Raw genomic sequence first — 17809 nt, 5'->3', positions numbered from 1 at the left:
GATGCGGTTTTCTATGCTATGCTGAAGGCTGGGAGAATACTAGGCACTACTAACAATTCATGATTTGCGCGCATGCCAGCTCTTAACTATGCAGATGTTTCACCCTGGAGAAAAGCATCTAATAAATGCATAAGACCTTGATCACACCGAATGGGCTGTTTGGGTTAAGAGACACCTCTTTTGAATGGTTTTCTAATGGTCGTGAGTGTTTTGCGTGCTGCTTGTGCGCCTGGCAGCACCTCTGCGTCTGCAGTTGAAAAAAAAGTCAACTCTGAGCGGTAAAATCGCGCTGTCAGTCGCATCTTTTTTCATTCTCCAAGCAAATGAAAGCAGAGGTGGGGTTTCCCTTAAGGTGACAGCAGTGTTTGTGTTTTTAATGGTGCTTTCACATCTGTGGTTCGGTTCATTTGGTCAGGACAAAGGGCAACAAAAGATACATTAGCATTTCTATTGTCGGGCCAGTGCAAGCCAAGGCTTTTATCAGGTTGGGCTGGGCCAATTGCCCGGGAAGTTGAGCAGTGAGGCCGAAATCATGTCACGTTTCCACTGTCGGGCTAGTAGTCACACAAACCCCGCCCTCAGAACGTTCCTCGAATCAAATGTCACACAACCCGCCCACTTCAGGGGGAATCAAGCAGATATAGCACACCATCGCATCATCACGAGAGCAAATCATCAAAATGAAGCCAACGGAAACAAACATATGACACGTTACTGTACAGTAGAGCTGCACAATTAATCGTAAAAAGATTCCAATCTCGATTCGACCCCCTATACCAGGGCTGTTCAATTGGCGGCCCGCGGGACGAATCCGGCCCCCGATGCACTTTGTTCTGGCCCTCCAAACAGTGTGACAAAGACATCAAAAATAAATTTAGTTCAGTCAACAATCGGACGCTATAGTTATGAAGTTACGTGCGTTTTCAATAACAGCACAAGCTGCAGTTGAAGGCAGCACGGAGCTTGAGTCACCATAAGCGAGTGGTGCAAGCAGCTGAAAACATGTTTGTAGAAAAGGCTATTTGTACAATGCACTGATATCGTTAATAGGGTTGCAACAATTAGCCGATTTCACTATCAACTGCGCTTTAATTTGCCACAGTTTATTAATCGTAAAGTCTTCTCTAAGCCTCTTTCTGTTGCACGGAACGAAACGAAACCGCTGCAAAATGCCGAGTTGCCTGTGCACCAGTTTTAAGTTTGAAGTACACCGAGGCTAATACGCACGCACACAGGATTAACTATAGCAGCGGCCGTTTCCATATCACGACTTTTCCGCTTGCAAGTTTGTTATTTCTAATGTAAGAATATATGACAATATGCGGGCACAAGTGGAGCGACGCGCTTGCGTCTTTCTGGGCGCACGCAGTAGAAAACATCCCACGGTGAGAGTTGTGCGTGCCTTTCAGTACAATGTAAACAAAAAATATGTATGCATGAATGCAACAACTGTTCATCTAAATAGCTACTTACCTAACATGAAGCTTGAATTTACATTAGACGTGATAACAGTGAAACCATGATTATTCTTCAGACTATATAATCGTGCAACCAAAATCTATAATTGTTGCATCCCTAATTGTTATGCAGTTCAAAACATAACATATGAATGTGTCTGAACGTAGAAGAAGCCTACTTCAGCAATACACTGCTTTTGTTGTGCTCTGAAATACAACATTTGAATGTTTGTAAAAAAGAAAAAAAGTCTATTGAACAATGTCACTGATATTATGTAGTTTCAAAATACAATATATTAACATTTGAATGTAGAAAAAGCCAACGTGGGTGTCTTAAGGAGCAAAAATATAAAGCATATAGGCTCTTATATTGCAGTTGTGTCATCACTCATATAGCAAGTCATATCTCTGGCCCCATGACAATCTAATTGAATAGCCCTGCCCTAGACGATCTTAATCCAGCATTTCCACGATTCTGCCAATCATATTTTTAAGTTCAGGGGAGAAGCAAAGGCGGCTGCATGAGTCTTTTCATTCTTTCACATACATTGCTCTGCGACATGGGCACCTCCAAATGATGTTGAAAGAGTCACATACTGTATTTATAAGGTATAATTTATCTAAAAAAATGTCATTTTTGTCTTCATATAATGCTGTATTCGCAGCCGGGAAATCACACGTGACGTGAGCTGCTGACCATGATGCTTTTGGTGCGCACTAAAGTACGACTGCTGCATTCTCACCTGCCCAAACGAACCGCACCAAAAGGGAAAACGAACTCTAGTGCGATTCAATCAAACTAAATATGCCAGTTGTGAAAGCACCCTAAATACACTTTTTTGGTCCACTTTAGTGCGCAATCGAGTGCGATTGCTGCATTCACACCTGCCCAAACGAATGACACCTAGAAGGAAAAGGAACTCTAGTGTGATTCAATCGAACTAAATCAGGCAGGTGTAAAAACACCCTAAGATGACTTCAGAAGCTTTTAAAGATGGAGGATAGGCTAGTGGTCACTGTTTCAATTTATCAATAGCTGTATGACTTCATAAATCGTGAGCATCACAATATTATTAAATGTTACAATACCATTATCAACAGTAATGCTCACACCCAATACGCGGCTGTTTCAGGGGTTGCCTAGCAACATAAAAAGCACAGTGCACATCTCTTTCTTGTCAACAAAAAAAGGCAGTGCGGTGCGCCTCTTGTTGTCAGAACAGTAAAGCGAGTTCGGTGTGATCGGCTCCCAAGTCTAAATTTAGGTTTGGAAACATCTGTGAACCAATTTTTGAACAAAGCTAGTTTAACAGACAGGCATGCTGAAATCATAATAATGAACTTTTAGAGCTGAAGTGTCAACAGCTCACCTCAAACGACGGACGATTCTGATCATTAGAGGCTGTAGATGTGGACCCATTCTCTGAACTGCAGAAACAGTTAAAATGAATACATTATTTATTACTACAATTTGCCGTCTGTGTTTGTAATGTCCATGCTAGTAATGTTCAGCTCTTCAGATACTTTACCTGCCCTCTTCAGGTAACTCCTCGATGAAGCCAGACTCACACCGCGGACAGATGTAATCCTGCAACAGAGAGTGCAAACACAACTTAATACACACAAACACAACACCGAATGAACAGAGATACAGATAAGAGTTTTCAAAAGTACTGCAAGGGTATTACCAGGTTAAATCTCAGTTAAAATAACATATATATATATATATATATATATATATATATATATATATATATATATATATATATATATATATATATATATATATATATATTAGGGGTGTAACGATTTATCGTTGTACGATTTATTGCGATGCAAAAATGTCACAATATGCATCGTGGCGTTATGACGATTTGATTACGATATGACGTCCGTTTTCTCTTATTAGTTGAGCTGTTTGCACGTGAGCTACGTTCCACCTGCTGTCGCACGTGAGTTCAGATTGCAGCAGCAGTAATGTTAGCAGACCAAGATGAGTGGAGCTGAAATAGAGGATGGCCCATCCTCTCAAAATAAGACGTCTGGCAACATTTCGGTTGTACAGTCATTGCTTTGGACTCGTCCGCTTTTTGACACGCATACTGAGACAAACATAGCCGAAGTTTTAAAGTCTTCACAGTGATTTACATACTTTGCACAGCGACAGGGATACCTCCTAATGGTGTTGAAAGAGTCACATACTGTATTTATAAGGTACAATTCACCCTAAAATATCATTCTGTCTTCATATAATGTTCCCGCCGCAAAATCACACATGACGTGAGCTGACCGTGAGCTGTTACTACAGAGGGCGGAATATGATAGACGTGCGCGTATGGCAAGCCGGTTTAGCATTTAAACCTTTGTTCTGACTATCCATAAATATATTAAGAGATATCTCTAATTATATTTTGACTAGTCATACTTATAATTCGACTAGTCAGAATGACAATTAGAGATATCTGCAATTACAATTGTACTAGTACGAAATCAGATTTTAGATATCTGTAAATATATTATGACTAGTCATATTCCTCTATTGACTTCCATTGAAAAATATTTGCAGACATCTCTAAATGAGTTTTGACTAGTCACAATTGTAATTAGAGATATCTCTAAATTAATTTAATTAAATATGAATTAAATACCTGGAAATGTGGATTTTTTTTGCACACACAAAAAACGCAAGTGACCAAGCAAAGCCTTAAGCTCTTACTGTTAAATTCAATTGAATAGAAAGCTTTTTTTTTTTTTTGCACCTTTACTTAAATTGTTCCTTAATTTTGTCTCTGTCATTTCAATAATATTTTTAAGAAGTTTTTAAATTGTTTTATTTTCCAGGGACAGGCCTGTTTAATTAATTTTCTTAAAGAAGGTTCAGTTTAACAAGTAGAAACAAAATACATAAAAAATAGTTTACTTGGTAAAATTTGCTTTTCAGTTTATTTTTTAATTTTTATTCCAAATATCGTGATACATATCGAATCGTGAACATTATATCGTGATACACATCGTATCGTGAGCTGAGTGTATCGTTACACCCCTAATATATATTTATATATATATATTAGGGATGTAACGGTATTGTAAATACCGTCATACCGCAATATTAATTTTTTCCGATATTACCGTAGTCGCATGACTCGGTAAAACTATAGGTCTTCTGAGAAAATTTGCTCAGGCGAATGAAGCAAACGGGAGGTACCGGAAACTACAATTCCCATCAGCCCAGGCTTGGCCATAATCCCTTGCGGTCTGTTGTCGCTACAGATCCAGTAATGCGGAAATGGAGTGTGCTGCTAGAAGCGGGGATCAAAAAGAGCTGGGTGTTGTCGCCGCGCGCGTACTGAATAGTGGTGTTGTCGCGCGAGTTCTTATCAGCTGTGTTGTCGCGCGCGTACTGAATAGTGGTGTTGTCTCGCGAGTTCTTATCAGCTGTGTTGTCGCGCGCGTACTGAATAGCGGTGTTGTCGCGCGAGTTCTTATCAGCTGTGTTGTTGCGCGCGTACTGAATAGCGGTGTTGTCGCGCGAGTTCTTATCAGCTGTGTTGTCACGCGCGTACTGTAAAGCGGGGATGGAGGGTATGTCGCATCGCGGGGGCACTTTTGATCATTTTGGAAGGAAACTTTCTATCCAAGACTAAAAAGGGCATGTGCACTGCACAGGTTGAGCCCTGTGTGTGCACGTGCCTGCAAGTTGGGGAATAGGACTAATAATCAGTCATCGGGACTGCAGAAACACAGCACACTGTTCAGATTGATGCAGACATGAGATCTCTATCTCACTCATGGTTTGTCCTCTCAAGTGGTGGAAAGACAATGCACAACGTTACCCACTGCTGTCAACCTGGGCCAAGTCATATCTCTCTGTCCCAGAAACCTCAGTCCCAAATGAGAGTGTTTTTTTCTGTTGCAGTGGACATTGTAAATACCCAGAGATACCAGCTTTTACCAGATTATATTTATATGATAATTTTCCTTTAAACCCATCTCTATCTAAGTGAGTGATTAAATGTTGAATGTGATGAGTTTTCAACACTACTAAATTGAAACTTAATTTTTTTTACATGGTTTAATATTTTTTGTTATTAAAATTGAAGTTCCTGTTTCAAAGCTTACAGATAGATGACTAATTTGTATGTCATTGACACTTTTGGCACTTTTTTGGAGTATTTTCATAAGTTTTGTTTTTTCCTGTAAATGATTCAATAAATACCGTACCGTGACATTCATACCGAGGTATTACCGTACCGTGAAATTCTGATACCGTTACATCCCTAATATATATATATATATATATATATATATATATATAGATATAGATAGATAGATAGATAGATAGATAGATAGATAGATAGATAGATAGATAGATAGATAGATAGATAGATAGATAGATAGATAGATAGATAGATAGATAGATAGATATAGATATATATATACACACACACACACACAGTTGAAACCAGAAGTTTACATACAGTCTAAAAAAAAGGAACACAGCCATACTAAACTTTACTAATTTAGGTCCATTTGGATTACCAGAATAAAAAAATGCCAGAAAAATGAGAATAATGCCAGAATAATCAGAGAATAATGAAAGAAACTTTTGTGAAAATTTTTTTATTAATTTCTAGACATCCCTTCTGCAAAACAGCCCCACAACATGATGCTGCCGCCCCCATACTTCACAGTTGGGATGGTGTTCCTAGGCTAGTAAGATTTCCTCTTTGTCCTCCAAATGTAACACTGGTCATTATAAACAAACAGTTCAATCTTAATTCCATCAGACCACAGGACATGTCTCCAAAAATTATTCTTTTTCCCAGTGTAATTTAGCAAATTGTAATCTGGCTTTTTTGTTGACTCTGACTTGTTGATTTTCCCATGTTGTTACACAAGTAAGAAGTGTGTTTGAAATTTCCCCAAAAATTATTCTACAGTTGTACCTCCACTTAACTCAAATGTTGCCAATTAGCCAATCAGAAACTTCCAAAACCTTGACACCATCATCTGAGCTTTTTCAGAGGCAGAATAATCTTATTGTATGTAAACTTGACTTTCAAGAAAAGTTATAACAGTTTCTCAAAAAATATTTCTCATTATTCTGCTATTAAGTATAACAGAAACAAATGTGATAATCCTAACTCACCTAAAAGAGAAACAGTTTAGTCACATTAACATGATTTGTTACTGATTACTTATTTTTTTAATGGTTATGTGCCTTTTTATACAGTGCATGTAAACTTCAGGTTTAGATTGTAAAATAAGCCTTGATAGACCATTTCCTGCCACAGTGGTTTTAGAAATATGACAAACTCAATACAAAAAATATATATAGCGGGGAATAAATATACATAAACAGTAGTGAAAATAAGCATTGAACACATCATCTTTTTTCTCAAAAACACATTTCTAAAGGTGCAGTTGAGTTAATTTTCACCAGATGTTGGTAACAACCAAAGAAATCTATATATGCAAAGAAAACAAATCGAATTAGTTTACAAATGAAGTTATTGTGTGTAATAAATCACACAGGGATTAAGAATTGAACATATGCTGATTTCAGTAGTTCAGCATTTTCTCCTGTCATTCCATTGCTATTACACAGAACCCAGATTTGTTTTGTTTTGTTTCATTTTAGAGTTTCTACTAAATGTAATTCATTTCCATTTTAACAGCTCCTTTACAAATATTAATCAAGAGAAAAAACATGACGTGTTCCATTATTATGTTACTTATTATTGTGTTTTATCATGAGCTGTTTTATAACAATGTTTGGGCATATTGTTTTTGTACAGACTGTAAATACTGCACAGTTTAGTTCGAGATTTATTCGTTTAGATGCATTTTCTTCACTGTGATGTGATGACCAGAACAAACTGAAGCACTACTTGAACTCTAGATTTCCACAAGAAAAAACAAGTATTTGTATTAGTGCTTACAAGATACTGGAATTCAATACCAGTCAAGGGCGTAGATTTGCTTTTGATATTGATGGAGACTTAACTTGACACCAACACCCACCCACACTTAGGGTGCTTACACATCCTACACTTTTGTTTCGGAACCTGTCTTGTTTGCCAAGTTAGCCCAGTTCGTTTGGCATTTGTGAAACCACCAATCGCTCTCGGATCTGCGCCAAATCAATCGCTCCGAGATCGCTTGAATGAGGTGGTCTCGGCTCGATTGAAACGAACTCTGGAGCGGATCGATTGCAGTGAGAAATCGATCCGATCTGAGCACGGTTGTATCACTGTGTTTTATGGATATGTAATAGGCATACGACTATATGAAGAGAGAATAATGAGAAGGGCGGTGTTGTAAAAAAAAAAATGAGTGAGTGAAAAGAGAACCCAGTCCAGGAGACTCGAAACAAGCAGAATTCCTTTATTGAGACGTGTTGGTTAATCTGCAGTCATACAGCGTCTTTAAGATGTCCATGTGTCTGCAAGAGCCTACTAGAGGTCCACAGTCTGCAAGTTCTTTCACAAATCTCTCACAAGTCTCACACAAGTCTGATTTAAGACAAAGATTTCATGGCTATATTGTGTTCTTAGGAGGAGGGGATATGGCTAAACAAAGCATGCAAATTAAGAGTTGTGGTCGGCAGGGTAAACTGCTCTTTCAGGCTTTGATCTCATCATGTTCTGGAGACAGAAACCGCCTGACCATTTGATCGAAAAGAGAAAACATAACTTTTCAGTTATACGTAGATTATTGTTCATTTGGAATTAGATGATATAAATTTATATTTCCACAGCGGGAAGTTTCGCTAGTCTCCGGATTTCCGTAAACGAGTGATAATCTCCTGGTATCTCGCGTTTCCCTCCCGGTCCTCAAATAGTCTACGTTGCGCACCTTCCCCACCGCATCTCTCCTCAGACATGTCGCGCGCACTTTTTCAAACACCACCAAACCACCACCTCTCCTGACAGCTGAGCAGGACTCAGCAAAATAAACCCTGACACTCTGACCAATGTGTTTCGCTCTTTTGGTCCGATTAGAAACTTTGCAATGTGAAAGCGAACCGCTCCAATAGCAAAGAGCAACAATGTAACATTTGTAATCTCTGTTTCGGAACAACTAATTCGATTCACAGGTGTGAACAGCACCATTAGTGGCCCGTTTCCACTGAGTGGTACAGTATGGGTCACCTTTATCAGACTTGCTTTTCCACTGCTAAAAGGGTACCAAATGGTAAAACAGATGCTTTATACACATAAATGCTTCTGTAAAAATGTTTATTACCATTTTATTTTTATGAACATGATTTGATTATAACTGCAGGTCAATGACTGCGAAATAGCCTTCTGTATTGTCTGCAATTATATAAAATAAATATATAAATGCAGCATATATGAACACATACAGACCCTTACAGTCTCCGATATGTTACCAATTACAGATAAACTACACACAGCAGACATTTAGTCCTTATTTAGGTTCAAAAACAACACGCAACATAGCCCACAGTCAGTGGAAACCTCTCATCTGTGTCTTTAATCTTCAGCAGCACATGTAACCTCTTGTTAGACAGTAATTCTGTCACTCAGAGTTCAAAATAGTCCATAAGGTGATGATAATAGTTAAACATGGCAGTTTGTTCATGTTTTAGCTTGCAGAAGCATCATTTGCTGCTATTTTCTCCGGCTTCTCCTTTGTTTTTTCGCGCTTCACTCTTGCGTTTGTTCCTTTCTGACAGGATCTCATATCAAAGCGCTTCAATGATCACGAGCACGTTATTAATATAAGCTCATATAGTTCGGTATTTCGAATATAGACGCAATAGCGAGCTCTCTGGACAAAGTGAAACCGCTCGCACTTTCAGACGAGCTCGTAAAACAACAAGGCACTAGGGCTGCTCAATTATGGGAAAAATCATAATCACGATTATTTTGGTCATAATTGTAATCACGATTATTCAAAACGATTATCAGTTGAAGTCAAAATTATTCATCCTCCTGTAAATGTATTTTTATATATAAATATTTCCCAAATGTTTAACAGTGTTTTTTTTACAGTATTTCCTATAAATTTTTCTTCTTCTGGATAAAGGCATATTTGTTTTATTTCAGCTAGAATAAAAGCAGGTTTGAATATTTTGAAACCTATAATAGCTCGATATTATTAGCCCCTTTAAGCAATACATATGTTTGATTGTGTGCAGAAGAAACTACTGTTATACAATGACTTATCTATTTACCCAAATTAAACCTTTGAATGTCACTGAATACTAGTATCTTGATGAATATCTATAAATATATTGTGTAAAATATAATGTGCTGTGATAATAGCAAAGATAAAAGTAATCCGTTTTTAGAAATGAGACACACACACACGCTACCTGTCCGAGGCCAGACACGGCACGCACACACACAACAGCACGTGCTCTTTTGCGCTTTTAAAATTATGAATGATGCGCATCCCGTGCTGCAAAAGTTACATTACAGCTCATGCTTTTAGTCATTTTCATGTGGAACTGAGCTTTGCAGAGGCAAAGAGTTTTCACACGTGTACAACTGGAAAGGGGGCGGTACGTGATGGAATAATCGTTTATCTCGATTAATGGTTTTTCATAATCGTTAAAAAGCCGAAGCCGAAATCGAAATCGGATTTTCGATTAATTGCACAGCCCTACAAGGCACAGCAACTTTTGTTCTTCTTGGCTTTGTGGCTGTTTACCAAGACGACGACAAAGTTTGTTTGAGCTCAGGTCGACCATGGCTTGTTATTATATGTAAATATTATTACGGTGTAATCTCTTGGCAGTGTATTTAAAACATGGCCGTTCCTTTGTTTTCATTCTGGCTTGTTGTGCTTGTTATGCATCTCTGTAAAACAATAGCGTTCATCTGAACGTTTAGCTCCGTCTTTTAGTACCCTTGGGACACTTTGCAAAGGGTGCCGAAAAAGTGGTACGAAACGGTTTGGTTCGGTATGCCTTTAGACAGTGGAAACAGCCATAAAAGCATAACAAACCGTTCCGTACCACTCAGTGAAAATGGGCCATTAGCCTGACTGGAAATTTTCTTTGTCCATGCTAATTCAACACCCTTGATACCAATCAATACTGAAAATTTAAAAGCAACAATTTCCCACTAACATCTCAGTGCTGTTGAGCACGTTCTTAAACAATGTTGATTTGCCATCGTGTTCACATGCTCAACAGAAATGACTAGGGGTGTAACGATACACAAAAGGCACGGTTCGGTTCGGTTCACGGTTTTGGAGCCACGGTTCGGTTCGGTACGGTTCGGTTTCTGTTTGCTGTGGGGTTAGGGTTGATGTCATGCTAACAGCAATGCTAAGGGACAATTCACTTAATAACAAGAACATCTTAACTTTTTCTTTATTAACTTTGTCATCGCATTTTTAGTACAGTCAGGATACCCGAGTAAACAACTAGAATCAAATAAATACCTCCAATATAGACTAGTCAGAAAAAAAAAATATTCTCTTTAGTGCAGCCATCTTAACTAAGTAAACTAAAATTAAATAAATAACTGCAGTATAGACTAGTGAAAGATCTTCTTCAAAAACACCATAATATCCACATTCTCCGATGAGAGGCTTGATCTCTGTGCAGACACAGACGCTCATTTTTGATTATATGGTTTCATTTAGATAGATAGGTTTCATGACATATTCACCAGTAAAATATATTGCGGTTGTGTCTGAAACTAATGTTAGGGTTGTAGCCGGCCGTATGTTTGCCTCCCGATCTCTCTCTCTCTCTCTCCCGCTCCCTCTATGCCGGTCATTTATGTACGTCCCCTTCACGACAGCTGATGCCTGTCATTTCTGTAGGCCCGCCTTTTTGACAGCTGATTGGTCAGGAGACCGATCTATCATCATTTGGCGACGCAGCGCGGGAATGTAAAAAGCATGTCAGGAAGAGCGGGAGAGAGAGCGCTTTTTCCTTTGATCTCGTTTTTCGTATATTTTTCTGACATGATTATGATTTTCGTTGTTTTTGCTTAACTTTCGTTTGGGTAAAATTATTTTGCATTACTTTTGCCCACTTTAAGAAATCATTTTTATTTCATTTGATTTGTATATTATTTTTTAGCTCCGACAATATAGCTGTATCTCCTCAAGTTCAGTCTTAGTGTAAGGTGGATAGGGAAAATTTCATACGATTTCCATTTTGCAAACACGTAGAAAATGTTTTGTTAAAGACATCAGGTAAGAGGTGAAGGTCATCTTTGTTTATTTTATTCAGTATAGGGAAGAATGCGGCGCACGGCGCTGAAGACCTTTTTTTTCTTTTCATCAGTTTTAGCGAGGTAAGAGGGGTTATTCATGAGTTAGAATTGTTTTATTATATTTATTTCTTTTGTTTGTCTTCACTATCACCCCCTTGCTCGAGTTTAACTAATTTTTGTTTGATACTTTTGTTTGAATTTGTTACTTTATTAAATTATTTTATTAGTGTAAATATTTCTCTTTTTTTTGTATATTTGGGCATTATTCTGGTTTTACTTTTGTACATTAAATCACTTTTGTTGGCAGTTCTGTTGCTTACACCCTCACATTGTGAAATTACCACACTTTTTAAATGTTTTTCCTTACAAGTAAGGCTTTGTCTACGACACGAATTCTATTCCTGTACTCAACTGGAAAACCAAAATGTTTCCACACAGATGACTTAAACGTGTCTTGGGGATCTGCAATCTCAGTACTATGTGAAGCAGCCATCCTGCGTCCAGTAGTAAAGAGTGTGATGCTTACTCAAGTCACATGACATAACATGCACTAAAATACTAACTTTAGAATATAATATTTAGAACAAATCCTCATCATTACTAAAACAATTTAATCAAATATGATAATTAAGATGTGTTTAAATTGGTTCAATTAGTTAGAGACAAGTGACGTCAACCTCAACAATGGGCAGCAGGGGGCGTGAGAGTACCGCAGTACGCCACGAGAGTTTCGCGATACGTATCGTGGTTGGTGTATCGCGATATTTCGGTTCGGTTTTAATATTGTTACACCCCTAGAAATGACTGTGGTTGGCAGTGAAGGTCATCAGTTCTAAAGATACAGACAGAGGAGTGTTTTAAAGCTGTGAAGATCAGTCGATTTATCAGCGAATCGCTCGTATGTCAGCTTATAAACAGACCTGCTGATCTTTACGACTTTAAAATGCTCCAGTGTCCCTGTATCTGTGGTTACACTCAGTAAACAGCAGTGAGTTCAGTGAACTGATGACCTTCACAGCCAATCACAGTCATTTCTGTGAGCATGTAAACACAATGGCAAATCAGTGTGTTTAAGAAAGCGCTGAAATATTAGCGGGAAATGGACGTTTTTTTTTTATTTCAATACTGATTGGTATCAAATTCCAGTATTGTGACAACACTAATTTGTATTGAAAAATGTATGATAAAGTTTCAAGTACAAATATTGCATTAAACCCATCAGAATGTGTGTGGCTGTATATGATGACCTCCAGCTGACCTCAGCTCAGTGACTGACGTTCTGTCCCGTTTGAGCTCGTTCTAGAGGCTCCACACAACAACAGGAGGATAACAACAGCACAGAATGATGAAGAGACAACCAAAAGAGCTTTGTGAAGGCATCCATTCATTCTCTTCCTCTGAAACCTCATGCGAGGAGCAAACATGAAGATCCTTTCAGAAAGATCTCCCACATCATGTTTTCTGACGGCTACAGGTGATGAAATGGACCTGCTGGTTAGGATTGATTTCTGATCTGTCCTTATAGGTCATAGTGCAGCTGACAGTGAAAATAGGCAGTTTTATAAATGACATCATCGTTCCCAAAGCGCATTAGCTTCATTTATTGTGAGCGTCAGCAAAAAGTTTGACCTTCCCTCGCTAACACACACTGTGTGCTGAAAAAATTATCGAAATAAATCACTAAAGACATAACACCAGCTGTCTTATTATAGCGTAATGGAGAAACTACGAGTTCAGTTTCTATAAAAGTTTACATGAATACATATTTAAAAGGTCGCATAAAATTAAAAAAAAAGTTTTGTAGATTAATGAGATGCAATGCTAGTTTTTAGGGTATCTATATGTTAGTGTGCCTCCAACACAGACAAAATTCACCTTTAGTAGATATAAAACTGATATAAAAATGTAAAGCTTGTAGTTTGACACTTCTGCCTAAATGGATCAGTTTTTATCATGACAGCTCATACTTTAGTTTCTCATCACATCATAACCAATCAAATGCTCTCTAGTGTCTGACATGCCCTGCCCCCTTCAAGACGCTTGTCATTTGATGCACTTGAGCTCGACCACTCTCACTGGCAGAGCGGTGATAAAACCAAACTTTTATTAAAAAGGAAGAGCTACACTATGGTCAACACTCTTCCACTCTTCTCACTTTTCTCTGTCTCTGCTCCCAATGCTTTCCTGTCTGTTCATCAATATCCTATCCCAATAAAAACCCTTAAAAAAATGTATTAATAATAATAATAACTCATAAATATTTTTGTTATTTCTTTGCGTAATTTTATTTTAAAAATCTGGGGATTTATGCAGAATGATTTGGGGAGTAACGTAACTAAAAGCTTAATATATGAAAATAAATAATAATATTTTTTAACTTATTTAATGTTTACAATACAAAAAAATGGTAAACAAAGCAAGTCCCTCATAATATATCAATAAAAAAAATAAATAAATAATAGAGTAAAATATTACTTTACAAAACTGCATTGTAAATAAATCATATGAACATTTTCACGTTTGTCAACAATATTACTGGAATGAATTTAAAAACTGAACAAATATCACACATTTACACAAGTAAATAACTAGACTCAATGATAAGCTAAAAATCTGTGGGCTTATACCCATAAAACAGGGGTTCCCAAACTTTTCAGCCCGCGACCCCCAAAATAACAATGCCAGTGACTCATGACCCCCAATATCCTCTGAGGTGGTTATAAATACAAAAACCTTGCATGCAATGACGCAGACACACCAATTAAATTTGTGTCAGTGCTTTAAATGTGCCAGAAAGTATAACCTGATGTTATAAAATCAAAATGCATCTGACGCTATTGCTGCCTTTAATATAATGTTATTACCCCAGGGGTCGCAATTCAATAGAACTAGTAACTATAAGCTACTATAGTAACTAGTAACTATAAACGACTATTTTTATTTTCAGTATAGTTATGGATAAAATATGTTAATTCTCATGGTTTAATAAAAATAAAAAGATTTTTGGAAATCACCAGGCTACCCCCCTTCATTGCCCCGCGACCCCTCAGGGGGTCCCGACCCCCACTTTGAGAACCACTGCCATAAAACAACTCCTAATTCATAAGATTACCGAATCATAAGACATAAGATCCCAGAATTATCCCTTTAATGCCTATTATTATGAAACTGCCCATCAATTTTCAACAATAAATTTAAATGCACCACAAATTATAGAGACTGTCCTTAACAGGGTTCAACGCAAAGGATTTTTCCTACTGGTCCGATTGGACCAGTGGTTCAGATTTTTACCTGCCCTGCCAAAATTTTCACTGGCCCCAACAAAAAAAATAAATAAATAATAAATTAATTAAAAAGTTAATTGCTATTTCTTAGCCACATTTATTAAATAATATGTCACAAAATATTGTCTGTGAATCTAGAATTTAATTATTTGAAAAATGTTAAAATATTTAGCAGTAAAATATAGAGTATGACTTAAAAGTGACGGCAAACTAAGCAAAACATCACTTCATTTTATTCGTCGTGTTGTACTCATGTAAATGTTTCCACAAAGTTAGAAGCAGACGTTTTCTTTTAGCCTCATAGTTTAGTGTTACGGTTATGTTGACATCTATTAAAATTTAGTGACAAGGCAGCACTGCCCCGATCGGGCCAGTAAGGATTCTGTCTTCCGTCCCGAGCATCTCTCATGCTGGCCCCGGGACATCGGGCAGTCCTTATTGTTGAACCCTGCTTAAGCACCTGATCAATTCAATGATCAAAATAATAATATTATTAATAACAGCACTGAATATAAGAATTAGTGAACAAAACTATGCTATGTCTTTTTATCAGCAGTTGTTCTATTATAGCTGAGCATATACAACATTACACAACATAGAAATCTCTAAAACCAAGATTATGAACATCTAATAACAAAGAATTGAGGTAAATTTGGTTTAATATTCAAACATCTGTTCATTTTTGAACAGTGACAACTCATGACATGCTCCTTATGAACACTACGTTAAATATTCATTCTGAAATCGCATGTAAGAACGTCTTCAAAACAACATTAGCACTATTTTATCGACTGTAAATCTGGTTAACTGAATAAATATGCATTGATGGATGAAACACCAAACACACACAAACACAACAACTCAACTGATTATTCGCTCAGAAAAACTAACCATGTGACATTTTATAAACCAGTCAATCGTCAACTTGGTTTACAATATTACAACATCTACTATAATTAAAAGAAATAGCCCCAAGCAGTATTTAACCTTATAAAAATAACCATAGAAAAAGTAAATATGCACAATAATGAATAGTTTACCCTCCAAGAAATAAAAACTATGTCATTTACTCACCCTTTAACTTTACTAAACCTATCTATTAAACACAAAAGAAAATACTTTTAAAAAATCCCGGAAACCGGTAACTATTGACTTTCATAGTATTAATTTTCCGTACTATGAAAGCCAGTGGTTACAGATTTTCGGCTAAAATATCTTCTTTTGAGTTCAACAGAGGAAGACACTTATAAAGATTTGGAACAACTTGATGGCGAATAAATAGTGGATAAATGTAAAATTTTGGAGTGAATTACTTCTTTAATAAAACCTATTATTAAGAAACTGTCAATCCATTTTCAACAGCAACAGATTTAAATCCACCACAAATAATAGAAACGACCCTTCAGCACCTGATCAACTCAATGATCAAGATAATAATATTAACAACAGCATTGAATATAAGAATTATTAAATAAAACTATAATAATGTCTTATTACCAGCAGTTGTTCTATTGCAGTCGACCATACACAACATTACACAACTTACTAAAAGAAATCACTAAAACCAATATTATTAACATCTAATAGGAAAGAATTGAGGTAAAATTGGTTTAATATTCACACATTCATTCATTTTTATACACGTGACATGCTCCTTATTTTGTCTACCATGCTACTTTGAATATTTAGTCTGAAATCACATGTAAGAACGACTTCAAAACAATATTAACACTAATTAATTGACTGTAAACAACGTACTTTAATAGTTACCGGCTGCTAGTATGCTTTATTTATAATTTGCCTCTAAAATTACATTATTAAGGAAAAACTCTAATGTGTGTGAATATAATTTTTTTTTTACCTCAATGTGTAATTTAAAAAAAGTGTATAACCAAACAATATTATCAAATACTGTTAGCTGAATAACCATAGTCCTAACCTTAACCCAAATGATCCCATAACTAGCCTTCTGGTTTTATCAATCAAACATGGTCTACAGGTAAGACCACCAGAAAGACAAGGCAAAAACAGGCCTGACAGGCCTTAAATCAACTTTAAATCATCAATATTACGCAATAATTATTATTATTTAGTAAAAGTCCCGAGGTGATGTCACAGCAGCCAGGCTTCAGCTTTGACAGCTCACACCGGCAGCAAAGCTCCGGAAAGCCCGTTAATCCGCGTCCGAGTCCGTCTAAATAAACTCTCACGTCTCTAATTAAGTGTAATTTCATTAAATCCTCATTTTAATCCTGATTGTTGCTATTGGCAACCAGCAGCCTGTTAGCCTTTAGCAGAGCTAGCACAGAGAAGCGTTTGATTAAAACACGCCGTCACATTCCTTCACACTGATTCAAGGCCTTCGGCAGAGGCTTGTTCAGACCGCTAGGACTTACCGGGAGCCGAGGGCTGATTTCTTCCGAGCACCGGTGACAGAAGAACCGGCAGGGCCGCGGGGTTGCTTCCGCCATCTTCACTGCACGACCGACTGAAAGCGAGAACGAGGCGAAGTATGGAAGCCGGGACGGTGCAAAAACAAGTGCCGCTGCGCTGTAAGTGAGTGCGCACAACGGAACGCGTTTGGGAAAATACACAAAGCTCTATACACACACCGTATGTATTTACATATCCAATGTAATTACATTATTAAAATTCCCTACTATTTTCTTCTTCAGTTTACATTTTAAATACTTTCTTTAATTTTGTTTACTTGTTTTGATATTGATAGCGCTTGAATTATTTTCAGTAACATTATTCTAACGACATTATGTATTTACCGGCATTTCTGTTTATATTAACTGATTATTATAACACAGTTGTTGCACAATATAAGCGAAAAAAATTTCTATAGCGGCATCTAGTG

General features: G+C 37.1%; 1 protein-coding gene across 1 annotated transcript in view; it reads right to left on the bottom strand.

Annotated features, from left to right (window-relative positions):
- Positions 1-17512, bottom strand: part of rnf126 (ring finger protein 126) — a 29098-nt gene extending 11586 nt beyond the window's left edge. The window contains 3 exon segments of the mRNA NM_001083017.2: positions 2828-2885; positions 2987-3045; positions 17343-17512. Of these exon segments, the coding sequence (NP_001076486.1) occupies positions 2828-2885; positions 2987-3045; positions 17343-17417 (192 nt within the window). The 5' untranslated portion in view covers positions 17418-17512.
- Between the last annotated feature and the right edge of the window lie 297 nt (positions 17513-17809).

Source organism: Danio rerio, chromosome 2 (assembly GCF_049306965.1).
Source record: "Danio rerio strain Tuebingen ecotype United States chromosome 2, GRCz12tu, whole genome shotgun sequence".
Classification (NCBI taxonomy): domain Eukaryota; kingdom Metazoa; phylum Chordata; class Actinopteri; order Cypriniformes; family Danionidae; genus Danio; species Danio rerio.
The sequence above is the reverse complement of the archived record's forward strand: the minus strand, read 5'-3'. Positions and strand labels throughout refer to the sequence as shown.